Source organism: Manacus candei, unplaced genomic scaffold (genome assembly GCF_025592945.1).
Source record: "Manacus candei isolate 608988 ecotype Guabito, Panama unplaced genomic scaffold, ASM2559294v1 h1tg000078l, whole genome shotgun sequence".
NCBI lineage: Eukaryota > Metazoa > Chordata > Aves > Passeriformes > Pipridae > Manacus > Manacus candei.
In genome coordinates, this window is record NW_026138126.1 from 1,276,845 (window position 1) to 1,304,776 (window position 27,932).

Genomic DNA, 27,932 nt, shown 5'->3' on the forward strand with positions numbered 1-27,932 from the left:
GGGCTGTTCCCTCTCCTCCTGTCCCTTGTTCCCTGGCAGCAGAGCCGACCCCCCCCAGCTCCCCCCTCCTGTCAGGGGGTTGCAGAGCCAGAAGGTCCCCCCTGAGCCTCCTTTTCTCCAGGCTGAGCCCCCCGAGCTCCCTCAGCTGCTCCTGCTGCTCCAGACCCTTCCCCAGCTCCATTCCCTTCTCTGGACACGCTCCAGCCCCTCAAGGTTTTTTTTGTCATGAGGGCCCCAAAACTGGACCCATGATTTGAGGTGTGGCTATCAAGGAATAGCAGAGTGCCACAGGGTGACCCTTCCCTCTGTCACCAAGGGCTTCCTGGTGACTTTCCAGCTGCAATCACAGAATCATGGGATGGTTTGGGTTGGAAGTGACCTTAAAGATCATCCAGTTCCAACCCCCTGCTGTGGCAGGGACACCTTCTACTAGACCAGGGTGCTCAGTGCCTCATCCAACCCAGCCCTGAATCAGTGACATCTGCTCTCTCTGTCCTTATTATTCCCATTAATCATCCGCTCTCTGGCATGGAGGAGGAAGGGAGGTTGTTTATGTGGGCACAGCATGGGTGGACTCACACATTTACCTGGATTTACCCAAGCCCTTGTGCCCTTTGGGTTTGTCCCAAGCCACACTCATGACAGGTTGGGTCATCACAAGGACATTTTGTGCTTTTGTGGTCTTTGTGTATACACAGGAAGTGTCCACCCCAGTTAAAAATCAGCTGGGACACAGGCATGTAAATGTGGGAAGCTTCCATTCCCTGCCTCTGGCTCCGCTCAGGAGGGGTACAAACCCCAGCTGGTATCACCTGACATCAGAACCACGACCATGTTATTTGGACCCAGCCTTTTCCTGCTGCATCTGCCTCATATCCAATAGGCTTTGGGCCTGGGAGAGCCAAACTTTGCTCTTTGTTCACCAGGATGAGCTGGTGAGACCACCAGGAGGTGGTTTAGTGTTTAAACATAGATAGATGAACGTTCAAAGTGATGACCTGGTTCACCTCAATGGCAGAGCTGGGCTTGTGCTTACATGGTTTTAAGAGAAGCTAAATCCTGGACTGATAAGTTTCCTCCTTCACAGCTTTCCAGGGCTTGGACTGGGGTGGGTGCACATGGAATCATGGAAACATTAAGGTTGGAAAAGACTTCCAAGGTTATTGAGTCTAACCTGTGACTGATCACCACCTTGGCTAAATCAGAGCACTGAGTCCCATGTCCTTGAACTCCTCCAAGGATGGTGACTCCACCACCTCCCTGAGCAGCCCCTTCCAATGCCTAATTACCCTTTCCATGAAAAAATATGTATCCATTAGACAACACTGCTGCCTGTGCATCCCACTGCTTTCTCTAGAGGAACATGGATATGTTAAGGAGCTCAATCAGCCCTTCAGCACAGACACTTCCCCTCATCACTCTGCTCAGACAGTTGCCAGCCTTCAGTAGGTTAAGAACAACAAAATGTTAGGCTGAGATCCAAGAAGACTCCTTTCTCCTGGAACACCCTTTCCTTTCAGTGGTTTGCTGGGTCCAAAGACCAGGGGCTGCCAGGGGAGGCTTAGGTGTGCAGCTGTACCTACAAATGCACCTACAGCATATTGCTCCACCTCACCTGGAAGAAAGATGGTTCTCCTCCTAAGTTCGTAGGAGCACACTGAGCAGCACAATGACTTCTAGCAAGGACTATGGAGAATATGTCTGTGAACAGAGTCTGGATGAGGAGAACACAGCTTGGCCTGGGGACCAGCAGTAGCCAAGGCACCAGGCAGAGGCAAGACACCTCTTCCCATTGATTAACCTGACCAAAATAGAGCTGGGCTCAACCTTTGTGGACGGGAAACCATCTCTGTCCTCTCAGAGGGAAGCAAGTCAACGAGCTCACGGAGAACATGCCAGTTGTTTGAGGCAGGACAGCAAAGTGACGGGGCTGCAGAGGAACAGCCCCACATCCCTTTGTCCTTGTCCCCCCATCCTCCACCCCCTGGGAACCGATAGTAAAGCAGGAAGGCTCTCTACCCCGTATTTACACTGGCGAGATTTAACTCCGTACTGGAAGCGGCACTGCTCGTCTGCATCGTAGGCCTGGCCTGGAGCCACTGTGGGGTACACAAAGTCTTGCTTGGGAGGAGCGTTGTTCAGGCACAGTCCCATCCCAGAGCTGGAAACAAGAGAGGAGAATCAGAGCTCAGAAAGGCTCGTGGGAGGGAGGGCGTTGAGGTGGAGGATCAGCAGTGCAACTCCCTGCTCTGCACAGAGCTGAGCCTGGGGGGATAAACCTGGGTCTCCTCTGGGCAGAACCACTGCTGAGAAAGTGCTCTGGAATCCTTCTACCTGTGTGCTCCGGGCTGGGAAGCACATGCTGGTTCCTAGGGAACTCTGAAGTGTTCATCTGAGGGTTCATAGAATCACAGAATACCCAGAGTTGGAAGGGACCCACAGGGATCATCAGTCCAACTCCTGGCCCTGCACAGACACCCCAACAATCCCACCCTGTCCCTCAGAGCGTTGTCCAAACCCTCCTGGAGCTCTGGCAGCCTTGGGGCCGTGCCCACTGCCCTGGGGAGCCTGGGCAGTGCCCCAGCACCCTGTGGGGGAAGAACCTTTCCCTGAGATCCATCCCAACACCCCTGGCACAGCTCCTGCTGTTCTGCAGGGTATCACCAGCCCCTGGCTGTCCCTGTGGGTTCTGGGGCCAGCAGGGCAGGTCTGTGCCCAGGACTCTCATGTGGGCAGTGGGTGGGAAGAGGGGGTTGCCCTCTGCTCAACTGAGCCCCAGCTCAGAGCAACTGGAGTTGCCCGTGCCTCAAGCCTGACTTTCTGCTCACCAGAGCTTTGTAGAAGCATCCAAATTTTGCAAGGAACACGCCTTTCCCTCCCCCTTCCTTGCTGTTCTCTGAGCTCTCCCTAAATCCAAGGCCCCGTCACCACCCCCCAGCCCCAAATTCTGGGGTCTTGCCCACACTGTGTCCTGGTGGAGGCTCCCTGGAGACCTCAGAGGGACCCAACATGAACTCTTTGTCCTCTGCCAGCCCTGCTGAGGCCTCGGGTCACTGGAGGACAGGGTGGCCTTTCCCAGGCTGTCCGTGCCTCGTGCCTGGCTGGGGGGAATGTTCAGGGCTCACTGAGGGGGACAGGTTTTGCTGTGGCCAAACCTCAGCTGCCAGATGTGGGATTTGGGGATGAGCCATGGGGTTTGGCCAAGCTTTGCAGGACAGTGGGGCAGGCGAAGCCCCTTGGGAGGAGACTTTATTGCTCCTCTCACTGTATTCCAACTGCAGCATCACTGGCTGAAGTCTGATATTCAGACTTCCTGGGGGCTTCCCTCCACACTGACCCCCCCCACACGTGCTTCTTCCAGTCATCACTCAAATCCTATCCAGTCCTTTTATTACACAGTGCCTGTATTCTACCAAAATCCTCACCCAAGTTGATCCTGACTGGTTGTTTTGTGACAGAAACCTGGGAGCTGCTGGAACCCTGGATAAGCAGCTCTTTCAGGCTGCAGAGATGTGACTTAGGCATGGTGACAATATTGAAATTTGGGACTTAGGAGCCTAAATCACAGAATCATAGAAAGGTTTAGGTTGGGAGGGACCTTAAAACTTGGAAGGGACACCTTCCACTAGCCCAGGTTGCTCCAAGCCCTCTCCAACCTGGTCTTGGACACTTCCAGGGATGGGGCAGCCACAGCTTCTCTGAGCAACCTGTGCCAGGGCCTCACCACCCTCACAGAGAAGAACTTCCTCCTAATATCTAATCTAAAACTACTCTCTTTTAGTTTGAATCTATCCCCTCTTGTCCTGTCCCTTCTCCTGAATCCTGAAGGTGCTTTGGAAAAAAAAAACAAACAAAACCTTTCTCCTACTTTGCTCGTTCCCACTGGAAACTCTCCTCCCCAGTGCCTGGAGGGTGTGCACACCACACAGACCCAGTCCTGACTCCAGACCCTCCTTCCCCACCACACCAACCCTTCCCTGCAATCCCTAGCTGAACTTCAGAACCATCCAAATGCCTCCAGAAGCTACTGATCTACTTGTGGGTGTGAGGAACCTAAACAAAGGTCATAACAGGGGGTTAGAGCTTCATCAGGCAAGAAAAACATGGGAATGTCTAAAGGAAGGAAAGAGAGCACGTGCCTCTTGGGGTAGGATGAGGTGCTGGGAGACAAGACAGAAGGGCTGGGTGCTTTGGGGGCTTTTCTTGGGTTTTACCCCCTCCACAGGTGACTGTAGGAGGTTGGAGGCGTGTAGTGGCTGCGAGATGGGAGGAAGGGCAGGGTGAGGTGGGTTCCTTACTCCAGGAAGCTGGTGATGTAATCCCTGCTGCACGTGGACCACACGAACGGGTTGGTCTTCATGGTGATGTGAGCAGCCATGAGCTTGGCTGTCTCCTGCCCACGGGAGCCACAGTTGTTGCCAACCCCATCGTGGTTCATGCCAAACCTGGGAAGCACCACCAAGGCAGAGAGAGGTGATCAGCTGCTGTGTTTTCAACACATCTGGGTCATCCATAGGAAGGGTTTTCAGCTCCTCTTGGCAGGAAAAACCCGAGGGGGGCTCTTCCCTGTGCCAGCTGCTCGCAGGGCCTGTCCTGGCACAGTACTCACGTGTGGCCAATCTCGTGGGCGATGGTGAAGGCCGTGGCCAGGCCGATGTCCTCGTTGATGCTGCAGCTCCGCTCCCGCTCGCACATCCCGCCCACGGGGGCCAGGCCTGGGGAAGGCAGACAGGGCTGTCACACAGAGCCACCACAGAGCATCTGCAGGGGACAGGGGAGGAGTGTGGGGGCTCTCACTAACGCCCAGTACAGCCTGCTGGCAGTGACCACTTCCTTCCCACTGGGCTTTGGGATGGACTCATGGCTCCTATGGGCTCTGGGTATGTGGTGGCTCAGTACTGTCAGCTAAATTAACACTGACAGGCTCAGAAATGCTGAGAATGGGTCAAAATCCTCTGAATTTCATATCCAAATCCCAAACTGTGCACAGAGTGGAGCAGTCCTTGTCTAAACATTGGTGGGGGAATGGTTGTACGAGCACTTAGGAATCCAAACTCGGGCAGGGCAGCCTGGACAGAGTAAGACAAGATCCAACCCTAGTTCTGGCTGACACCCACCAGGATCAGGAATCCAGCCTGACTCAGTCTGGAGGGCTGGATCATCAGAACTGCCCCCCAAGTAGTGGAATAGTGCAATTCCCCAGAATAGTGGAAGCAGATTCTCCCAACCCTCTGCCCATGGACCAGCACAGGCTATGCCCCCTCCATTGGGCCAGGGAAGGATCTGACTCTGTTCATGGAATGAACTGAGCCATCACAGCACCTCCAGCCTCACCTCCCTCTCAGGCTCCTCATCTGAAGTTGCATCAGGTCAGAGATCCACCAAGTTTTCCCTTCTCACTGCAGTGATTCAGAGCAGTAATCCCTCCCTGACTGCTCAGTCTAGACCAGGGCAAGATAAATTAGGAGCTGCAGCCAGAGAAAGCTGCAGGGTCTGTCTGTGTCTCGCCATTTCAATAAAGAACTCCCTTTATAGTCATCACAAAAAAGGCTTATTTCTCTCTGCTAAGCCAGGAATACTCCACTAGGCCATGGACCAGCCCTAGATGTGAGTGGTTCTTAATCATCAGGTTGGACCTGACCCAGGGATATAACAGAGAAGTGTTCCAGAGCCCATCTGTCCTCTGGGTTGCTGTTTTTAGTGTTTACAGAAGTGAGGAGGCCGAAAACCACTGGGCTGTTCCTGGCTCTGCTGCTGGTCCTTGCTGTACTGCTGGGCAAGTGTTGCCCCTCAGCCTGTTCCCTGGGAAAGGGGGTGGCACAGCCCACCCTCACCATGCCCCCAAAGTTCTCTGTGCTGGTGAGAAGTGCTGCTGAAGGGGTGGCAAAATTCTACCTACCCAGGGTGCCACAGGGTTTGTTCTTGTAGATGCAAATGTCGTATCTGCAAAGAAGAGGAGGCAGAGTTAAAGATGCTTCTAATTTAGGTGCCTCCAAAGCAGCACATCCCCATTTTACCCATGTGGTCACACCCAAACCACTTCAAACCAGCCCATGGCTCATGGAACACTTCTGGAATGGAAAGTACTAGTGGTAGCAGGTAAGATGTGTTGTCCAACACTCACTTTCCCCAGGCTGAGATTCACTGTGGGTTTTCAATGACATCTCCTGTCCTTTAACTCTAGGCAGTGCTGAACTGGGGTAGAGGTTTGGTTTGGATGAAATGTGGTGGTAGGACATGTCCAGAGAAGGGAAGGGGGCTGGGGAAGGGGCTGGAGCACCAGGAGCAGTTGAGGGAGCTCGGGGGGCTCAGCCTGGAGAAAAGGAGGCTCAGGGGGGACCTTCTGGCTCTGCAACCCCCTGACAGGAGGGGAGAGCTGGGGGGTTCAGGCTCTGCTCCCAGGGAACAGGACAGGAGGAAATGGCCTCAAGTTGCTCCAGGGAAGGTTTAGATCAGCTTTTAGGAAAAATTGCTTCATGGGAAGGGTGGTCAGCCATTGGTACAGGCTGCCCAGAGCAGTGGTGGAGTCACCACCCCTGGAATTGCCCAAAAAACCAGCAGATGTGGCACTTCATGATATGGTTTCATGGGCATGGGAGGATTCAGTCAAAGGTTGGACTTCATGATCTTGGAGGTCTTTTCCAACCTTAATGATCCTATAAATCAGCAGGGACAATGCTAATCCAGACTTAGAGCTCTTTGGGTTTGGGTGGGAGGTCCAGCTCTGCTCCCTGTGCACTCCTGGAAGGCATCAGGCACAGGGATGTTCCCCAGTAGGGCAAGGTGGGAGAGGGGCAGTTTCTGGTCTGGAAACTCAGGTCCCTTGCAGTAAATTGCATTAATCAAACAGAGAATCACAGAATCCCAGAATGGTTTGGGTTGGAAGGGACCTTAAAGATCATCTCATTCCATCCCCTGCCATGGGCAAGGACATCTTCTACAAGTCCAGGTCGCTCCAAGCCCCATCCAACCTGGCCTTGGACACTGCCAGGGTTTTAATTCTGAATTTTTTTTAAAAAACTAAGGAAAACATTTCAGTTTGAAAATATGTACCATTTCAAAATCCACTGTGGTTTCATGAAAATGCTCAAGTGATTTTTTTATATATATATTTTTTTTTTCAGTTTAGTTCTTTACTGAGAATTTTCCCAACAAATTCAGTAAAGGTTGATTCAAGGTGACTCTTCCCTCTGTTCCTGGCCTCCACTTCCAGCCATTGCATCAAGAAACCCACTGTCTGCACATCATTAGCTGGATACAAGGAAGAGCTATAACAAGGAGAGTAAAAATCTCCTTCAAATGGAAACGCAGCACCCTCACAATAGGATGTGGTAGCAGCTCCAAAAGAGACCAGTTTGGGGTTAGACAGAGAATATTATCATTTAATTGCAGAGGTAAACCACATGCCCCACCTGCCTCTGTTCCAACACTTTCTCCAGAAGGAGAGACACCACAGACTTGGTTTAGTAAAGCCAGGGCTGAAAGGGGCCAGGCTAATGCTGAGATCTGAGCAGGGTGGGCAGGAGGGGGCACAAGTTGGGATGTTACACTGAGGATGCTGAGAGGATGACAGGGACAGTGGAAGGAACATCGGAGCACCTGGAAGGACAGAGGATGCTGAAGGGAGAGCTGGAAGGATGGAGGGGACAAAGGGCACCAAGTGGCCTCTCTCAGAGGTGCTGCTGCTGTGTCCAGGACTGTCGGTCCAGTGCCCACACAAACCCTGCTTGGGCAGAGAGGAAACATGCTGGAAAGGCCAAAAGCAAACCCAAAACACAAAAGTGTTTGTGCCCGTGTGGGTTTGGGGACACCTCCGTGGTGTTGGGACCATCTGACACTGCTCACCCCAGTGAGCTGACCCCAAGTGATGAGAGTAGAGACTGAGCAAGTGCCAGCCCATGATGGGTTAATGTGACACATTCCTGGTGATGCTCCTGTTCCTTTGGCTCTCTGGAAGTGTCCAAACCTCTCACCCTCAGCAGTGGAAAACATTTGTTGCTCTCTTTTGAGCAAATACTGTTAAAGCCCTTTGGAGGCTCAGGTTTCACGTCCCTGCAAGAGAAAAAAGCCTGGAGCTCAGCAAGATGTTATCAGAGACAGAGAATTTATTAGGGATGTGACAGTGCTGTCCCAGCCCAGCCACTCCCTGGGGTTGGCTCAAACATCTGGTGGGAGGATGAAAAACTCGGAGCCGGCGTTTGCATCCCGCCTGTGGTGGGAGGGGAGGAAAAAGCAGAGCTGCAGCCCCGGGAGAGGGAAATTCTGCAGCCCAGGGACCCTTTTCTTGCTCCTCTGCTGATGCTTGTGGGCTCTCATCCCATGAGCTCCCTAGGAGGGATGTTCCAGGCTCCCACTGCTACCGGGAACTGGAGTAGGAGAGCAGCACGTGGACAAGGAAACTGGCTCCCACTTGGAGGCTCCCCTCTGCAGCACTTACATTTCATGACTTTCTTCCACTCCACAAGAGAGGAGGAGAAACAGCACAAACAAACCTTGGGCTTGCCTTTGGCCTCTCCCCAGGATGTTTCCCCTCTGCCCAAGCAGGGTTTGTGTGGACACTGGACAGTCCTGGACACAGCAGCAACACCTCAAAGAGCAGCCTCACAGTGCCCTTTTCCCCTCCATCACAGAATCACAGAATCACAGAATCAGCTGGGTTGGAAGGGACCTTCGAGATCATCAACTCCAACCCTTGATCCAACCCCGCTGCGGTTGCCAGACCATGGCACTGAGTGCCACATCCAGTTTTATCTTAAAAAACCTCCAGGGACAGAGAAAAAACCTCCAGGGACTCCTTCCAGCCCTCCCTTCAGTATCTTGTCCTTTCAGATGCTCTGCTCCTCCTTCTACTGTCCCTGTTACCATCTCTTCATCTTCCCTCCTTCTGACCACCCATCCATCCTTCCAGCTGTCCCTCCTGCCATCCTCTGCTGCTTCAAGCTCAAGCCCCCATCTGTCCTGATGGGGGGCTATTTGTTCTTCACTTGTTCTTCACATGTTCTTCACCACATGAAGGTTCAGACTCCCTTCTTGCAGCTCTCGAGGTCCAGTCCAGCATCCAAGTCATGTTGCTGACCTCAGCTGCTGTTCCAGGAGCATAGGAACACAGGCAGGAGTCCTGAGGGAGTTGGAATGAAGTAACTACTCCAAGGATGTCCACTGAGGAGAGAGTTCAGCCCTACACGTAGTCATCTAAAATGAGATGAGCCAAATCCTGCACTGGCTGGAGCACTGTCACTGTCACAATGCTCAGGTCCCACTTGGATCCTCTTCACCCTCCACAGCAGAGGCAGACAGGGCTCTCCAGGATGCCCAGTGCTCCACAACTCCAGGATGGGCTCTGGTGTACCCAACAACCCCATGCCATTGCCTTCTGGTGTGCAAATGCCCGTGGCTGCAAACTAAGCTCCTTGAGAGCCCAACAAAGACCGAGGGAAGATGCTGGAGGATGAGAACTAACTGAAGTGGAAGATGATAGCTGTGTGAACTGCAATAATCCACATCCCTCTGAGGGAATTGGCACATGGTCAGACTGAAGGATGGCCACTGCCAGGTCATTCGTGGGGGATGGAAGCCTTGGATGATCCATTTGGACAGAGGCAGAGGACAGATACATGCCCAGAGGACAGACAGATGCCCAGAGGACAACCCCAGAGAGGACAACATGAAGGACAGCCCTGCTGGGTGTGGGCTTGGGCTCAGCCTCACCTGGTGATCAGCACAGCAGTGTCGTGGTTGGCTATGCCGTTCTCAGGGATAGCATTCCCATTGCCATTCCTGTTCACTATGGATTTCTGCCACTTGCAGAAGCTGTCCAGGGATTTCCCGGCATGATGGTTGATCTCCAGTGTGGGCTGGAATGGAAGCAACATGACAGTGTGTTCCCAGGAGAGCTCTGATGTGAAGGCACTGCCTATTCCACGCCAGCAGAGCACTGACACCAGTCCAGATGCCCCCACTTTACACAGAAAGCAGGCAAAATGTGACTTTAGGAGGACTAAAGCTACCTAAACTTCCCTAAAGTCACCTTATCATAGAAAAAATCCTCAGAGTCCCTGAGGTCTCCTCAGCCCACGGCCTGAACCCAGTCCCCAGGTGCCTTTAGGAGGATGTGGAGCAGCCAACAGGCTGTACAGGGGAGGTTTCCTGGGGGTGAAATCCAAGGGGAACACACAGACCCACAAAGAAAGTGCAGACATGTGATGGAAATGGCCCAGCAAAGCTCAGCTTACCTGGTCCTCGGTGAGGAGAATTAGCCTGGTCACCAGGATGTTGACAATATTGCCCAGACTCGAGTCCTGGAAAAGTTTGGCAACCTGACCTCCAAGAAACAAGAAAAGAGGAGTCTTAAAAATGAGCTCTCTGGCTGGGTGGCACTGGAATCAGGGGGTGAGCCCTCAGTTGGGCCCTGTGGGTGGAATCAGGGCTGTGGGATCTGAACAAAAACTCCCCTTTGGTAGTTAGGGAAAAGCCTAAATTCCCACAGACTCCACTACCAGGCTTGAAAAAACAAGGGAGAGACCTTGGTGTCTCCTTCTGGGGACACTCAGCAGGGAAGATGATCCCCCAGCACCTGCTCCTTGCCTGGAGCTCAGGAGGGGAAGCCCCACGACCATGGAATCGCTCAGCCCCAAGGATGAAGCTCTGCTGAGGGAAAGGCACAGCATCTCTGAGAAATCTGCCAGCACCCGGTTGGTGTGTCAGAGCAGATGAAACAGTTAGAACCGCTATTGTTTTAAAATCTGGCGTCTGCTTTAGAAATGCAAACAGAGCAAGCCATGAAAGGAGATCCTGTGGAGGACAGGACAAAGGGCCATCACAGAGGGGCTTTCAGAGGATTGATGGATAATTTCCAAGCCCATCTCACCTCACAGGAGGATTCAGCGTGGCCAATTCAGGCTGTTAATGCAGCCAGCCTGGTATCCTGCCGCCAGCAATGACCCAAGCCCAGGGGCACGGGAGGTGTGGTGTGGAAGAAGGAGGGTGTTTCTGCCGACCCCTCACGCTGCTCAGCCCCCAGGCGTGAGAGCTCACTGTCCTTATGCTTTCCCATGTGTTTCTCAGCTTGGCTGGCCCTATTTGCAATGCTAATTTGAGATGAGAGATGCTGTTCAAAGAAAGGCCTTTGTTCTCCCAGCCCATATCTGGCCTGTGGTGAGCTCAGACAGGCCAGAGTTTGCCTCTCCTGTGGTGCCTCTCCTTTACAACAGAGGCCCTGCAGGCTCTGGGGCACCACTGCTCATCTGCAGCAGCAGCATGTCAGGATTTTTGACCCAAAACTGTTGCTCTGAGCACGAGGAGAAGCCGCTGTCCTCCTGGAACAGATCTGATTCCCCCACTGTGTTCCCACCCCACTTTTCTTGCAGGAAAAACACACAGCACCCTCTGCCAAGCCCAGACATTGGGGGTGATGAACAGGAGTAATTGCTGGGTGTGTGTCTGAGTCCCCCTCACGTTCCTGGTGTGGTTATAACACTTACAATATTCATGATGGCCAGGATGTACTGCTCTATGTCCCTCCTGCCGTGGTACCCCACCATCATCTTGTCAGCCACCACCAGGGTCTCCACGTAGCGCTCGGTGCTCACGGATCTCTTGAGGGGCAGCTGCCCCCGCTGGCTGTGGTTGCCCGCTGGCTTCAGAGGGGAGGGTTTCAGTGTCCTCAGCCACCAGTGCCTCCCCTTCCAGGGCTTCTCATCTGAGGAGGGAAAGAGATGTTCCTGTTGCCCTCCAGCAGCAACTCGGCAGCTCACAGAGGTCTGGGATGTGCAGCGTGAGGGGAGAGGAAAGACCATTTTGGGGCTCTTCATGTGGACCCAGCAAATGCCCCCCTGCAGCCCAGGGCTGTCCCGTGCTCCTGCCAGCCCTGTTGGCACCACACGCACCCTCCTGCCTCCTCCTGCCCCCTTCTGCCCCCTCCTGCTTCCAGGGAGTGTGTGCCCATCCCACCATATCCCCACACACATCCATGTGCCCAGCCCGGCCCTCATCTCTGTCCCAGGGTGGATTTAGAGGCTGCACAGATATAACCTGAAAATAAAAGCACTGCAGATCATTTCCTCTTTCCTTTTCCTGCCAGGACCTCAATTTAGGACTTAGCTTTTCCTCCACAGAAATGGCTGCAGCCTCCAAAGCAGCAGCAGCAGATTTGTAGGACTTTGCTTCAGACTCCAAGTGCTGCTGACCTGACCCTAGGGAGGGTTCCAGTAGGGTCATAAGCTCCAATCCCTCAGCCTGGAGACCACCACAGGGCAGAAGAGCTGACTGGGAGACCACAGCCACCCTCCTACCCTGCCAGGATCCCCCTCCTCTGCTCTAATGCTGGATCATCAAACATCTACCAGACTGGGAAGACGGGCAGATCACAGGCAGCCCCGCAACCTGCCAGCTCCAGCTCCTCTGGCTCATCCCTGGAGCTCATGGGGGTGCTCAGGTGAGGACAGGTCCAGCCTGGGTGGCTTTGCTGAGCCAGTTGCACTGTGGTTGTTCTGAACTGTGTTTGCCCCATGGCTCCCACTGCACGGACTTTGCTTTCCAAGAAGCAGTTAGGAGCAGGCTAAATTTTTTTTCTGGAAGCTGGGGAATGTGGCACAGAGTCAGCAGAAGGGGAGTCTGCTGGCACTTTGTCCCAGCTTTGGGAGCTGGGATGGGAGGAGCTGGGCCAGGGAAATACAGAGTGTCTCCAGAGATGCTGGTGGGTCTGGGGACACTCAGAGCTGCCCAGAGCAGGGTGGCAGTGCCCCCATGTCTCCAGGTGTCCCACCCCTTCCAGCAGTGACTCCTCATCTGGTTAAGTGTCACCACTGAGGCAGTGAATGAACACCCTGAAGGGACACATAAACCTCCAGGAGCAGCAGGGGAGAGCTCTGCTCTGTCCCCCCAAACTGATCCACAGAAAGCCATCCAGCCCCTCTGCAGGGATGGCCTCTCATCCTTATAGAGCCAGGGAGTTTACCTCTGTAAACTGAGGGAGAGGCATCCTGTGTGCCTGCAACACTTTGGGTAGATGGAGTCTATTCCCAAGGACCACGGAACACAGCCACACACTGGGACACAGATGATGAGAAGGGCAATTGTGGAGAGGCCAGGACAGACCTGGGAGAGTCCCTTTGGGAGTCAAAGGTTTGCAGGTGTAGAAATGGGGTAGAAGTACAGTTACCATTCCCTGTAAACATCCTCTGTGACCAACCAGGTCCCACATCCCACCCCCAAGGCATCTTTCCACCTGGTCTCCAACAGAAGCAGAGTTATCTCAGCATGGACACAACCTGCAGTGGCTAAAAACCAAAGACAAGTCTCTGCTGAGCATGTGTAAGCTGTGATTTCTCAATACATGGTAACTTGGCCAAATCTGGGAGGATTTTTCTGAGTAAAAATAAGAGGTGGATTTTTCTCTCCTATCCCATGATCTATTTACACAATTAAAAGCCCTGCTGTGAAGAGGAGAGCACAAGACCTTTCCAAAGACCAGGCCACCAGAAGTGCTCAACATGGGTCAAAGTAAACACAGAATTCTTGAATGCAGATGAATTTGGTTCTTTGACACCTAGAGCAGTGTGCACCTTCAAAGCCTGGTCTGACAGGACGTTCCCAGCCTTTTCTGGGATGGCTTGAGGGGGTGTTGGTGGGAACAGGTACCTAGCACTCCACAGGCTGCATCTATGTGGGGGTACTGGAGAGATGATCTCTTGTACACGACGTGGGGGCTGCCCTTGCCCTCTCCCCCCGTGCTGACGTTGGCTCCAGGGCTCAGGGGTTCAATGAAATATTCCTCCTCATCTGCCACGATCACCCCGTGCTGCAGAAGGAAAGAGAGAGAGAGGGAAGGCAATAAAAGAGATGGAGAGAGAACTGGGGGTTGAATTGGTGGCTTCTCATAATGAGCTTTCTGTAAATCAACTCCATAATTTCTGGGGACTGATAAATACTTTGGAGGATGTGAAGGAATCCTTCATTCACACACAAACTCTGAACTGTATGAACATACAGAGCAGAGAAAACCCAGCCAGATGGTCCTGGATGCCTTGAGACATCTGTGTTCACTGAAGTCCTCTGGAAATCACAGCCTTTCCTTGCAAAATTATGAATGAGTTGTTTCTTATTCCACCCACTCAGTCTCATTGAGAGCTGCCTGTGGGATCCTAAATACCATACATTGAAACTGCAGCACAGCTCAGCAGTGAGACCTGCCTCCTGTGCCTTCAGCTTCACCTGAGAACCTTCCAAAGCAGCTCAGGACCATTTCCACCAGCTGGGAACTGGGGCACAGAGCTGCAGAGAAGTATGAATACTCAGAGCCTTTTGAGAAACACACCAAATCTTTAAAATCTGAACTCTGATTAAGCAGGGAGGCAACGAGCAGGAGCCACAACCCTCCTCTGCAGCCTGGAACCTGGGTTGTTCACCTTGTACACCTCAGACTGGCCACCTCAGTCAGATGATCTTGTTTCTGCTCCCTTATTTGTTTGGGTTTTTTTATTCTTTGACTGACTGAATTTCAGCTGTGAGCCCAGACTTTGCTCTCTCTGAGTGGAGCCACTTGTGAGACAGTGATGACCAGGCAGGAGCAGATCCCAGTGGGGTGAGCAGCCAAACCCACCAGGTGCTTGCAAGATCTCTCCTCTGCAGCCAGTCCCATCCTCACAGCAAGATTTCCCCTTACCTGAAAGGTCTGAGCAACCAAAAAAGTTTCTGGAAGCACAACATGAGCTCTGTCACTGTAACAACTCCTGAATCTCCCAATAACTCCAAGGAAGGTGGTTGTGCCACCAGCTGAACTTCACCACCAAGCAACCAAGGCACAGAAATACACCTGGCATGGCTCAGGCACAATCCCAAACCTCCAAGACCCATGTTACCTGGCTGTCCTCCCACTCCCTGTGTGCAAGCAGAGGTGGAGAGTGGTCATCCCTGTGTGCAGAGACACCCCTGCCCTGCCACCAGCTCAGCGCTGGTGCTGTCCTTTGGATGTCACAGCACTTTGGATGTCACAGCACTTTAAAATCTCCCTCTGTGCCCAGGGAACAGGAGCCCTGCTCTGCCAGGACTGGTGTGGCCTCCCCTGCAATACTGGGGCAGTTTGGGGGGACACAATATAAGAAAGATCTGAAGCCATTAGAGGGTGTCCAAACGAGGGAACGAAGATGGGGAAGGGCCTTGATTTGCAGCCATGTCAGGACACTGAGGGCACTTGGTGTGTTCAGCTGGAGCAGAGGAGACTGAGGGGAGACCTCACTGCAGTTCCAACTGCCTGGGCAGGGGCAGAGGAGGGGCAGGGACTGAGCTCTGCTCTGGGGGGACCAGGGACAGAACCCCAGGGAATGGTTGGAGCTGTGTCAGGGCAGGGTCAGGCTGGATCTCAGGGAAAGGTTCTTCCCCCAGAGGCTGGTTGGGCACTGCCCAGGCTCCCCAGGGCAGTGGGCACAGCCCCAAGGCTGCCAGAGCTCCAGAAGCATTTGGATGATCCTGAGAGGCACAGGGTGAGATTGTTGGGGTGTCCTGTGCAGGGCCACGGGTTGGACTGGATGATCCTTGTGGGTCCCTTCCAACTCAGCATATTCTGGGATTCTGTGGCAGAGAGAGGAGAAGTCGGTGTCTGTAAAACCCCTTGAGGTCCTTGAACGGAAGGTCCCACCTGTGTAACAGCACTGTGGAGGGTGTTCTTGGGCAAGCCTCTGTAGGGTGGACCCTCCCAGCCCAGCCGGGCTCTGCCCCTCTCCCTCCCTCCCAGAGCTCAACTGGGGCAGTGTGTGCATGGCAAAGCCCCCAGACCCCCAGTGCCGGGGGATTTCCTCCTGCCCCAGGCTCTGTTGCTCTTGGCTGGGCTCCACCTTCTCAAACACAAGTGAGGTACTGTGAGGTTACCCTGGCCAAGGCTCCGGCGGAAAGCTGAGTGCCGGCAGCAGAGCCAGCTGGCTGCCGGCTCCGAGGGCCGGGGAGGAGGTCACACCAGCCCGGGGCAGAGCACCAAGGGGGAAGAGCAATTCCTGCCCCAAACCTATGTCCTGCTGCAAAAGGGATGTTCTGACTTAAACCTGGAGCCTCAAACCACCACCTCCCGCCACGAAGCTTGGATATCCTGGGAGGGTGACCCCAAGGACCCAGCTCTGAGGTCCAGATGCTGGACATGACACAGGCCTGGTGAAAGGGGGTGGTGAGAAGTCCTCAGGGAGATCCCTGTGGTTTGTGGGGGAGCTAAACTGGATATCCTGTCCGTGATTCAGCCAGGTCAACTGCAGAGCAAGGATGGTTTGTGTTCTTAGTTAATAACCACGGTTCAGAAAAGCACAACCTCACACTGGGATTCGGCTCTTCCAGCTCCTCATACAGACACAGGAGCTGTTTGCCTCAGCAGGGACCACCTCTGCCTTGCTCCAAGCATTTGTGTCCATGCTGGGCCCAGGGGGGGCTCTTCAGGTGAAAACACGATTTCAGCACACACAGGGAAGCTGTGGCTGCCCCATCCCTGGAAGTGTCCAAGGCCAGGTTGGACGGGGTTTGGAGCAACCTGGGCTGGTGGAAGGTGTCCCTGCCCATGGCAGGGGGTGAGACTGGATGAGCTTTAAGGTCTCTTCCAACCCAAACCCTTCTGTGGTCAAAAGTAACCCAAAACAAGTTCTATCTCTGTAAGGACAAAATTTGTTATGGCTTTGTTTTATGTCAAAATCATAAGGGTTGTTGAGAAAATATAAATATATGTGTATAGTAAAGATACTCTGGTGAAGAATAACATTTTATATGTTTATAGATAAGGAACCAACAGCCTCAGTCCCTTAGAGAACACCAGGGAATTGCCTGGGCCTTGAACAGAGTTCCCATGTCTAAACAATGGGAACCAAGGGACAGGACCTGAGGGAATGGTGCTGTGCCAGGGGGGTTGAGATGGATCTCAGGGAAAGGTTCTTCCCCCACAGGGTGCTGGGGCACTGCCCAGGCTCCCCAGGGCAGTGGGCACGGCCCCAAGGCTGCCAGAGCTCCAGGAGCATTTGGACAACACTCTGAGGGACAGGAGAGGATTGCTGGGGTGTCCTGGGCAGGGCCAGGGGTTGGACTTTGATGATCCCTGTGTGTCCCTTCCAGTTCAGGATATTCTGTGATTCTGTGAACTTAAGCCTGGGTGACTTCCCCTGAAGCTCAGTCTGAAGCCCAGCCCAGCTCGCCCTCCATGGGAGATGTGTGGGGTGAGCCTCTCTGCCTAAGTGTCCTCAGGTCTGTGGTCTGGAAAAACAGTGGGAGCGTGTCTGGATATTGGGAAGACATGCCCAGACACTGGCATCCAAAGCTGATGTGTTGCGAGGTGAGGGTTGTGTCAGAGGTGTTTGAAAACAAAGCAGTTTAGTGGTGCACCCTGCAGACACAGAAATTCCTGAGGGATGTGGGAGTTGGAGGACAGGAGGATGGCTGAGGGCTCATTACCATTTTCTCAGCTTTGTGTTGGACACAATTATCCCTTTCCCTCCTCCTCGTGCACAGCTCACCCCACAACCAGCACCTGGTTCCTGATTGTGCCCTTTCAACACCACAACCCCCTGGGCAGCTTCAGTGAGCCGGGTCTGCAAACATGGGTCACCTTGTGCAGTCCCCCCTCAACAGCAGGAACACGAACCTGGACTCCTCACCCACTGGGGACCCTCTTCTGTCCCTGCCCGTCCCCTCCAAAGCAGATGGTTCCTGCCTGAAGCTGAGCACGCTGTGGATGAGGGATGGCACGAGTGAATCAGCTGTTACTGAGCAACCAGAGCTCTGCCAAAGGTCTCTGGTGTAAGCACGGCTCCCTCTCTGCCAGCTACAAACATTCCAGGCTCCTCTTGCCCAAATTCCCAACCCTGTCGTCCTCACTGACCCAGCAGACCTCCTCCCCCACCTTCCCTGATGTCCACAGCTCTTGGGGGCCGGGGACAGAGCTCAGGAAAAGGAGACATTGTTGGATGACCCTCAGTCCCTCTTTGTGCCTGGCTGCATTTTCCTCCAGACAGCCCTTGGTATCGCTCCAGGGCTAAACACAGCCTGTGGACGGAATTATCCCAGTTCAAAGTGCTGCTGGGCCATTGCTTGCCCTCTGAAGTGGGAAGGGTGATGGTAGATCCCTCCGGATCCAGCAGCATCCAGCTCACCCCTCAGTGCCTTTGAGAACACCAGGGAATTGTCTGGGACTTGAGCAGAGTTCCCATGTCTAAACAAAGGGAACCAGGAGTTTATGCAGCTCTGAGTTTTGGCTGTGAGGTGGAAACATTAGACTCTATGATATAATGAGTCAGATTCTCATTTCAGTTAATAACCCACAGCACTGTTCTGGCAGTGTAATTTAGCAATAAATCAAACGTGAATTTATTCCCATTTGGATGCTCTTCCACACTGCCAGAATAGTGCTCAGAGGTGGGGCTGGAGCCTAAATATGAGTCTGGCCTACAGAGTCTTTTTCTATATGTTATCCCTCCAAGGGAGCCATCAGCCTTGGGATTCACTAACGGGGTATGTTTGCTCCATCCCTCCATCTGGCAGGTCATGAAATGTGCTTTAGGAGCCAGAAATATCAGAAAAATCACAGAAAAATAGGGATGGAAGTCCTTAGTCTATTCCCAGCGCTGGAAGAAGTAATGAATCATACCTGGAGGATTTTTGAGAGGCATTTATCTGGCCTGTTCTTAAAGATCTCCAAAGATCTCCCACTCTCCAAGCAATCTAGTCCAGACCTCAGCTAACCTTACCACTGATGTTACCATAAAGCTTTTCTTACTGATATTTAGGATCATGATGTCTTTTATAAGCTGTTAAGACTTGCAAAATCAATCATTCCCACCCTCCTTCCAGCAGCCTTGCTGGTTTTGAGGAATGCATCTTTGTTGTTCTCTTTTTCATACTGAAAACATGATTATTTCAGTTTTTCCTACATAATTCACATTTTAGCTCCTGAAATCAAGCCTGGGAACCCCAGGAATGCATCTACACTTGTAAGGACCTCAATGCACTTTTGACATTCCAGTGGTGCTGTGAAATTCCTGCCCTCCTGCACTTCTCCCTCTCTTTCAGCACATGCAAAACATTTTTTGCTGTTGCTGTTGGAAGGGGAGGGGAGAGCTCTGCGAGAGCCAGAATAACAGTCTAGAGCCTGGATTATCCCATTCCAATTAAAATCAGTGGAAAAATGCCCACTGCCTTTGGCAGGGAGAGGACTGGAAGTGGAACAGGGATGAGGAACCCCTGGAGATGCGATGAGGGATGTGCTGTCTGCACCTTCCACCCATTTTGGACACTGGTGCAATATTCCCGCTTGACACCAATCCCAGACCTTTCCCAGCACATGGACCCACCTGCTGGGACACACAACTGGTTGCAGAGATCAAAGAGGCTGCAATTAGTTGTCGGCATTGCCAAGCACAGACACTCACCAGCCCGTTGCAGTTGCTGATGGCCACCTTGGAGCTCAGGTACTGGTCCTGCAGGTGGCCAGCGTAGTGACAGTCCTCGTGGAAGTCGTGCTGCCAGTCCATGCCATCCCGCTTCCAGTATTCCACAGTGAAGTGCTCAGCCAGCAGGTTGGAGTGCAGGGTCAGGTTGAGCAGAAACTGGGTCCTGTGGGCAGAGACTTTGTAGAAGACCTGCTGCTCGGAGGGCTCGTAGGCCAGGGAGCCCAGGCTGCGCCGGGGCCGCGGCTTCAGCTGCCTCCGCATGTCAAAGGTGAGGAAGTCCCCGTTTTGGTCCACTTGGATGGGGAAGGCGATCTCATAGTGATCCAGGCTGGAGAGGAACTCCTCTGGGGAGGGAAGGAAACACAGAGGAATGATGTTCTGCAAGGACAGCCTGAGTCAAACACCCAGTGATGTTGAGCACAGCCACAGCCAGCACAGGGGCCTGACACACAGGGTGTGCTCTGCCCAGGCTGCAGGATCCTTGGGATACTCCCAAAGCCCTGCAGCCCACAGAGCCTTGGGATAGCAACACTATGGAGTCTAATTTTCTTCCTCTGCAGATGATGTAAAGGGGCCCTTCAGGACACATGAATTCTGGCTCTGGTCCTGGACTATCTCCCATCCATCCATCCATCCCTCCATCCATCCATCCATCCCTCCATCCATCCCTCCCTCCCTCCATCCATCCATCCTCCATCTCCACTGGGCAGAGGGACTCCAGGCTGTGCAGAGCTACTCTCTGTGGTTTGGAGGGTTATTTTAACTGGATCATTTCAGTAACAAACCCAGCAATAAGGTCTCCTCAAAATGAACCAGAACAAGCCTTGGGGTGACAATATCAGTCTTGCTGAGGATCTGTGGGTTCCTCAGAACATCTACAGCTGCCAAATGGACCTGCCAGCTGATAACTCACACAATCACAGCACCACACCAACCTCCCCAGTCACAGTTGCCTCAGTGCAGAGGTCCTGGGCATCCTCCTGAGGGGCATAAAGCCACTGTCCTTGTAGTGCCAACCTTAATACCAAAACAAGAAAGAGGGTAACTATCAAAAGAAGAAAGAGGGCAACCGGAATTCCCCAGTTAGGTTGAAAAGGTAGCAAGAAAAGAAGTCAGACATCTCTATTCCTCGGCCAGGTCTCTGTCTGTGGTACCATCCTGCCTTCCCAGGTCACTGGATTTGTGATATTTTTTATCATATCAGCATGGCTTAGCACCTTCTCTTGGGGCACTTGAGCTTTGGGCCTGCCCGGTAGTGCTCTGAAATGTGCTCTGCAAGGTCACTGTCTGACCTGTCTGCCTGGTAATGCAACAGTTCTGCCTGTCAAACAACTTGGCACTGAAAACCCTCCCCAGAAATCCCTCCTTTTCAAAGGAAAATGTCCCAGGGACTGCAAGGCTGGATCTGAGCTGTCTCTGACAGCCCTCAGCACCACAGGCTTCAGTAGGAAATGTAAAATATCGTGTGCTGGGCAGGACAGCTTCTCCACCACACTGTGTTTTCTGAACCCCTTGTGTCTGGAGGTCTTAAGTGTCCTGAACCCTCTGTTCATTCTGGAAGAGCCTTGCTGTGCTTTCTGCACCTATTTGGAGTTGCTTCCTAAGCAAACAGGCTGCTCCAGGGTGGCTGCATTTCTCCTGGCTCCACAGCACCCATCTTCAAAGCCTTCCCAGCCAACAGAAACCTGGACTCCAAACTCCACTCTCACCACAGGGCAGCACTGGAAAGTTCCCTTTCCTCTGGTGTGTTTTCCAGTGTAGAAGCCTGACAGAGTAGTTTCCTTGGCCACCAGCAGTGGGACACTCCTTCCCACCAGCTGGGTTTAGGGGTTAGCTTCCCTCCTTCCAGACCATGAGCACTTCTAGCACCTCTCCCTTGCCTCAACAAGCCAGAAATAATTATTAGTTTTTAACTTCCTGTGCTCCAGCTTCTCCTGCATCCCCTGTGATGCAAACAAGGGTGACTATTTGCACTTCAGCAATGACTTCAGGCTTGGAAAAATTTGTTACGGGAAGTGCCTTGTTTTTCTTTTTCCCTCTTTGCAGCCCACGTGGGCTTGAAAAAGAGTGAATCAGAAGGAAGTTTGTGCATGTTGTGACTACAAAGGTCCTAGGAGCCTGGGCTGGAGTCTCTGATCCTGACCTGGAAGCATATCTAGGAGGAAAAAAGGTGTCCAGAGCCTGAGGGTGAAGTTGTGTGTGAGAATCTGATTGTGTTGTGGTGTTGGTCACTGTGCATCTTCTCAGGGATGTCACCCTGGGAAATGAAGGACAGGGAGAGCCTAGGAACAGTATCCTGGTCACAGGAATGTTTTAGGAAATGATGCCTTCGAGTGGGAATGCCACAAATGGAAAAAATAACCAAAGACAGAATCATGGAATAGTTTTGCTGGGAAGGGACCTTAAAGATCATCTCATTCCACCCCCTGACAAGAGCAGGGACACCTTCCACTAGCCCAGGTTGCTCCAAGCCCTCTCCAACCTGGCCTTGGACACTTCCAGGGATGGGGCAGTCACAGCTTCTCTGGGCAACCTGTGCCAGGGCCTCACCACCCTCACATGGAAGGATTTCTTCCATATATCCAATCTAGATCTAATATTCCCAGTATCTAATGTTATATACGTGACGGTTCTGCTGACAGTCATGCAGAGTGTTGATAATGAAGAGAGAGTTTCAACACAGGAAAGATGTCACTGTCCCCACCCAGTGTCACAGCTGCCTCCTCCTCTTCTCTAAAAATGTAAAATATTAATTTAGTCTCTAAGAGGTTTAGATCTCTTACTCCCCAACCCTGTCTACTCCATCCTACATCACAGATGTTCCCCAGATCCCTCATTTCTCCATCACTCCCCATGTTACAGACCATACTGGGAGCTCCATTTGGCCCTTCTGTCAGGTGCCCTCTGACCCTCAGCCACTTCACACTCCACGAATAGACCTTGGCCTGAGCTCTGCTGCACCCACTGGACCAGAAGGGTCTGCGCTGGAGATAAGCACTTGGTGTCTGCAGAGACCTGTCAAATTGCTGTGGAAGAGAGGCTATAAAAAGCCTTTCTCCAGGAAAACCTGCCCATGGCTGTGTGGGACACTGGGCACCCCTGAAGGACCACAAACCTCCTGGAAGAGAGCAAGGGAGAAAGCTGGGGAGGAGGAGGGATGGGATGTGGGCAGAGGTACCTCATTGTCCCATTTCTGGTGGGAAGAGAGCAGGGATGGCAGAAGAAGGGAAAGGACACGGGGCAGGCAGAGGGGGAAGCTGAATAAACAGAAGAAGAACGAAAGGTGAGGAGGGAGGATTTTATTCCCTCCTGTGTCCTCACTATTGCCTCACTCATGACTGAGTTGCTTCAAGGATGTAGAGGAAGCATATGTTTTCTTTGGTCTTGTCACCAAAGAGGAACCCCAGCTGCAGCCCAGACATGATTCCCAAGGGATGGTTGTAGAAAGTCCTCTGGAATCCCCTGGCTTCAGGCTGCCCTAGCACTGTGGCAGCCTCACTATGTCCTTCAAGGGTCCACTGGTTTACAAGTAACCAGGAACAGTAAGATCAGCCCCACCTAATGTTCTATAAAATGGGAATGTCTGATCTATCACCGTAGTTAAACTAAGGACCTAACAGAAAATTCCCTTTGGATCAAAAACCACTCAGCTCTGGTGAGCACATGCTGGATCCATGGTCAATTCACACAATCGTGGAATCATAAAATGGTTTGCGTTGGGAGGGACCTTAAAGCCCATTTTGTTCCACCCCCTGCCATGGGCAGGGACACCTTCCACTAGCCCAGGTTGCTCCAAGCCCCATCCAACCTGGCCTTGGACACTTCCAGGGATGGGGCAGCCACAGCTGCTCTGGACAAGCTGTTCCAATGATTTCAGCTGCTGTTCCCTGCACGGTTACATTGGAACCTCGTTACACTTCCTGGGCTTGCAGAGGCCTCAACACCAGCTGCTGTTTCCCATAGAGATAATTAGAGCTCATGACTATGATACCTTAATCTTTCTCCTGCATAAAGCAAATACCCCGACCTGGAGTCGTGTGCACACAGGGCACAGGAGTCCTGCTGGTGCTGACTGGGGACAGTCACTCAGTGGAGATCAGGGGCTTGTTGAAAACACTGGCCTTTGTTCTCCAACTGCTCAGAGGAGATAACAGCATTTCACCCTCTTGAGAAGGTGTTGTGGGGATTATGTCCTGACTGTCTCAGCAGTGTGGTGAAGTGTTGAGTAACACCAACACTGTTCTGGATGCAGGAGACTAAAACAGGCCTCTGACAGCAAGAGGGGCCCATGGGCCTGTGACCAACCGCGTGAAGAACAAGGGGAAGTGCTGGATTCTGGGATGGAGAAACCCCGGATGGACAGACAGGGAATGAGAGGCTGGAAAGCAGTGCCAGGAAAGGCCCTGGGGGTCCTGGTGGTGCCAGTTGTCCCTGAGTCAGCAGTGCCCTGGCAGCCAGGAGGGACAACCCTGTCCTGGGGCACCAGGGAGGGGATTGTCCCGCTCTGCTCTGCCCTGGGGCGGCCTCACCTCAACATTGGGGCAGTTTGGGGGGGACACAGTGAAAGGAAGGGATTGAGCCATTGGAGAGTGTCCAAAGGAGGCCATGAAGATGGGGAAGGGCCTTGATTTGAAGCCGTGGGAGGACACTGAGGGCACTTGGTGTGTTCAGCTGGAGCAGAGGAGACTGAGGGGAGACCTCAGTGCAGTTCCAACTGCCTGGGCAGGGGCAGAGGAGGGGCAGGGACTGAGCTCTGCTCTGGGGGGACCAGGGACAGCACCCAGGGAATGGCTGGAGCTGTGCCAGGGCAGGCTCAGGTTGGATCTCAGGAAAAGGTTCTTCCCCCAGAGGCTGGCTGGGCACTGCCCAGGCTCCCCAGGGCAGTGGGCACAGCCCCAAGGCTGCCAGAGCTCCAGGAGCATTTGGATGATCCTCTGGGGCACAGGGTGTGACTCTTGGGGGTGGGCCTGTGCAGGGCTGAGGGTTGGACTGGATGATCCTTGTGGGATCCTTCCAACTCGGTAAATTCTGTGATTCTGTGACCCTTGGGACTGGACAGGGACTGGGGAGGGGACAGACTGCAATCCCTGGGACAACCACACTCCCAACAACGTTATGGGCTAAGGCTCATCCCCTGGCCAGCTCAGGGCATTTAGGAAAGCACAAATGCACTAATTTTGGAGAGCCCTCGGGTTTAGAATGAGGTATATTAACAAACAGAGTGGGGACTCGTGCCCAGGGAGGGTCTGGGGTGCTGTGAGTCAGGATGGGGGTGATCTGGCAGCACCATCCCTGTCAGAGTGTGGGGCTGCACATGGAGGGAGGTGTGAACTGCCAGACCCAGAACAGTCCCCCCAGGAACTGCCAGAGCCTTTGGTCAACAGGACCAGAAAATGGGTGACTTTTTAAAAGAAAATCTGCCTGTATAACTTTGCACAGCAGGGTTTGGTTGTTTCTCCTTGTGCTGCCTCCACAGGCAGCACTGAGATGGTGCCCAGCCCCAGGATGGTGTGGGGTTTTGGCTGCCTTTGTCCCTCTTTCCAGTTCTGCTTCACAAGACAACCCATGGACATGGTAACTCCATCCTACACTGCTCAGGGAATGTCACCTGACTCCAGCCAGGGAATGTCACCCACTTTCACCCTGCTGGGATTGATCTGGGCACACGTCAGATGTCAGGATTGTGGCTGCCTAAGTAAGTTTTAACACCTTGCACTGATAAATGTCTGACTTCAGAGCTCTTCCTTCTCACCTCTGGTGCCTGATGGGAGTTCTTAAAACTTCTTAAAAAATGATCATAAAAATAGTAGCACTAAGTAGTTTAACTACCCTGTGCTACCTGCCTGTGCTGTTTTGTACTCTAGGCTGGCACAAACCAGCCCACCTCACTTTCCAGTCCATTCACTCCTAACCTGGAATAAATCAGACACAAAAGCACAAATCCAGGTACAAGAGACCCAAATTCTGCTTTTCTTGCAGTCACACATTGTGTGACTCTGTATTTAAACACAAGACCATTACAGAATCACAGGATATGCTGAGTTGGACGGGACTCATCAGGATCATGGAGTCCAACTGATGGCCTTGCACAGGACACCCCAACAATCCCACACAGACACACAAGATGGGTACAAAGTGCTCATGCCTGAGCAGGTTTGAGCAGTTACTACCGGTATCACTTACAGAAACATGTGTCCAAACTAAAACTGCTCCTCCAGCAGCACAGGCCTGTCCAGGCTCAGTTGGGCAGATGGTTTGGGTGCTCCAGCACTGCCCTCCATCCCTGCACACACCAGAGACCTGCTGGCTGCACACACACAACCCTCCTAAGCTTCTACTCATCCAAGGATGTGCTGCTCCACCCAAGTGGAAGGGGAGCTTCCCTGTTGTCACCACATCGCCTTCCTTTCCTAAGCCTGTTGTGGCTCTTGCCCTGTACAGACCTGACTGCTCTGAATTCTGCAAAAAGTCCCAATCCAAGAAAAAAACACATCCTTTCCTTGCAGGGCAATGGAAAACATAGGACATGCAGCAGGAGCAGCTCCGGAGCAGTGCAGCAGGGGTGGAGGTATCTTCATCCACTCCTCAGCACGTTACCCCAACACTTCCCAGGGCAGCAGTAGGGTTTGTGCCAGCAGCAGTAGGGTTTGTGCCAGCAGCTGTGGGTGGACCCAGCTCCCCTCCCAACTCCAATCCCTACCTTGTGACTGGAAGGTGTAAGCAGGGAAGGTGCCCACGGCCGCAGCGAGGATGACAGTCCACATGAGAAGCCTCCAAGCCACTGCCATGGTCAGCGCTGCTTGTCTCAGTGCAGGGAGAATTGTGCCAGCTGGGAGGGCGCTGTCCCAACATGTCTCTCCCTCAGGCACTGCTTATGTGGAGACAGGAGTGCTCAGTCCCTCCGCAGGCATCCTTGGCCGCTCTGTGCTCTTCCCAGGGCAGCGAGGCCGGAGTGTCCCTGCAGGGTCCTGGGCCTGGGCCAGCACAGCGGGGTCAGCACGGGCTAATCCGGACCTCAGGCATTGTCCCTGCGGAGGAGAGGGTGGGGTGAGTGAGTGGGAGAGAAAAAGGATGGAGGAGGAGGACACCAGGGAGAACACGGGGTGCAGGGATGAGGAGAGCCTGCAATGGGACAAAGGATGGAGGAGAAAGACACGACAGAGAACGTGGGGTACAGGAATAAAAGCTTTGAATGGGACAGACAAAGGATGGACAAGAAGGATGTGAGGGAGAACATGGGGTGAAGGGTGAATGAGGAAAGCCTTGAAGGGGAGAAACAAAGGGACAAAAGATGGAGGAGAAGGATACGAGGGAGAACATGAGGTGCAGGACTGAGGAAAGCCTTGAATGAGAGAGAAAGGGAGAGACAAAGGATAGAGGAGAAGGACATGAAGAACGTGGGGTGCAGGAATAAAAGCTTTGAATGGGACAGACAAATGATGGAGGAGAAGGACACAAGGGAGAACATGAGGTGCAGGAATGAGGGAAGCAACTGGGAGACACAAAGGGAGAGAAGGATATAAGGGAGAACACAGGGTTCAGGAATGAGGAAAGCCCAATCTTGGAGGAGTGAGATGGAAAGAGTGCAAGAGGACAGGATGCAAAGTGAAAGCAGCCATAATTAACCACATCAGCTCACGGCACTGCAAAACCACGTTGTCCTGCTCCAGGGACACTGCACACCCAGGGGCTCTGCCAGCACTGCTCCAACAGCAGCACTAAGGGCTGGAATATAACCTATACCTGAGGAAAGGAGATCAGAATCAGTGGGAACCCTTTGTCCTGTGGCAACACCCACGAGAAAGCACAGATCAAAGAGTGACCTGGTCTGGGTTACCTGATCTCTTAAAGGGGAGCAGGAAAGAACAGCATCAGCAGCAACCAAGAAATCATCTCTACTGGTTTCCCTGGATTTAAAACACACCCTAATGACTGTCACTGCACAGAAGGAAGAGCACTTGCTCCCAGAGTGTATTGGCCAAACCATAAAAAAGTGATGGAGAACAAAGGAGCCATTCAGTGAACTCACCCTCAGCCCCATCCACAAATGGATCCTGAGATTCCAATAGCATTTTTTATTTAAAATGGTTTGCTAATTGCTTCAGTGAAAGATTTTTGGCTTGCAGATGATTCCCACTCAGTCTGAGGCAATTATACAAACTCACATCATGCTGGAGAGTTGTGTAAAGCCAGTGGGTTTTGTTTCCATCCAGCGATCCCATGACGTATGTGATGAATACAGCACATACCTCACCAGAGCCCGGAGAATCCCAAATATCTGAGCAGTGATGCTCTGCTCCAGAGCAGCCCTGTAGCAAAACATAAACCTCCTTGCAAAGATGACAGATAAATAAATATATCCTGAATCTCGACTTGCTGGAGCATGGCTGGGAAAAGCAGGACAGATGCTCCTGAGCTGCTGGGAAGATGAGGCTGGAGATGGGAGGAGGGTGCTCATTGCAAAGGTGTCAACAGCCATGGCATGTGTGTGGTCCTCATCCCAGTAAGGAAACACTTGGAATA

At 52.8% G+C, this 27,932-nt stretch overlaps 1 protein-coding gene across 2 annotated transcripts in view; it reads right to left on the reverse strand.

The window, feature by feature from the left end:
* The window catches only part of ADAMTS10 (ADAM metallopeptidase with thrombospondin type 1 motif 10), a 50,431-nt gene extending 22,697 nt beyond the window's left edge, over nucleotides 1-27,734 (reverse strand). Inside the window, exons 1-11 of one of the 2 annotated variants that reach the window (XM_051810579.1) lie at nucleotides 27,575-27,734; nucleotides 26,110-27,316; nucleotides 19,389-19,753; nucleotides 13,639-13,798; nucleotides 11,481-11,698; nucleotides 10,233-10,316; nucleotides 9,709-9,854; nucleotides 5,900-5,943; nucleotides 4,610-4,715; nucleotides 4,299-4,445; nucleotides 2,020-2,161 (exon numbers count right to left, since the gene is read on the reverse strand). In XM_051810579.1, the coding sequence (XP_051666539.1) occupies nucleotides 2,020-2,161; nucleotides 4,299-4,445; nucleotides 4,610-4,715; nucleotides 5,900-5,943; nucleotides 9,709-9,854; nucleotides 10,233-10,316; nucleotides 11,481-11,698; nucleotides 13,639-13,798; nucleotides 19,389-19,753; nucleotides 26,110-26,197 (1,500 nt within the window). In that variant the 5' untranslated portion in view covers nucleotides 26,198-27,316; nucleotides 27,575-27,734. Of the gene's footprint in view, nucleotides 1-2,019; nucleotides 2,162-4,298; nucleotides 4,446-4,609; nucleotides 4,716-5,899; nucleotides 5,944-9,708; nucleotides 9,855-10,232; nucleotides 10,317-11,480; nucleotides 11,699-13,638; nucleotides 13,799-19,388; nucleotides 19,754-26,109 lie in introns of both variants that reach the window. The other variant, XM_051810578.1, reaches the window with a different exon arrangement.
* Between the last annotated feature and the right edge of the window lie 198 nt (nucleotides 27,735-27,932).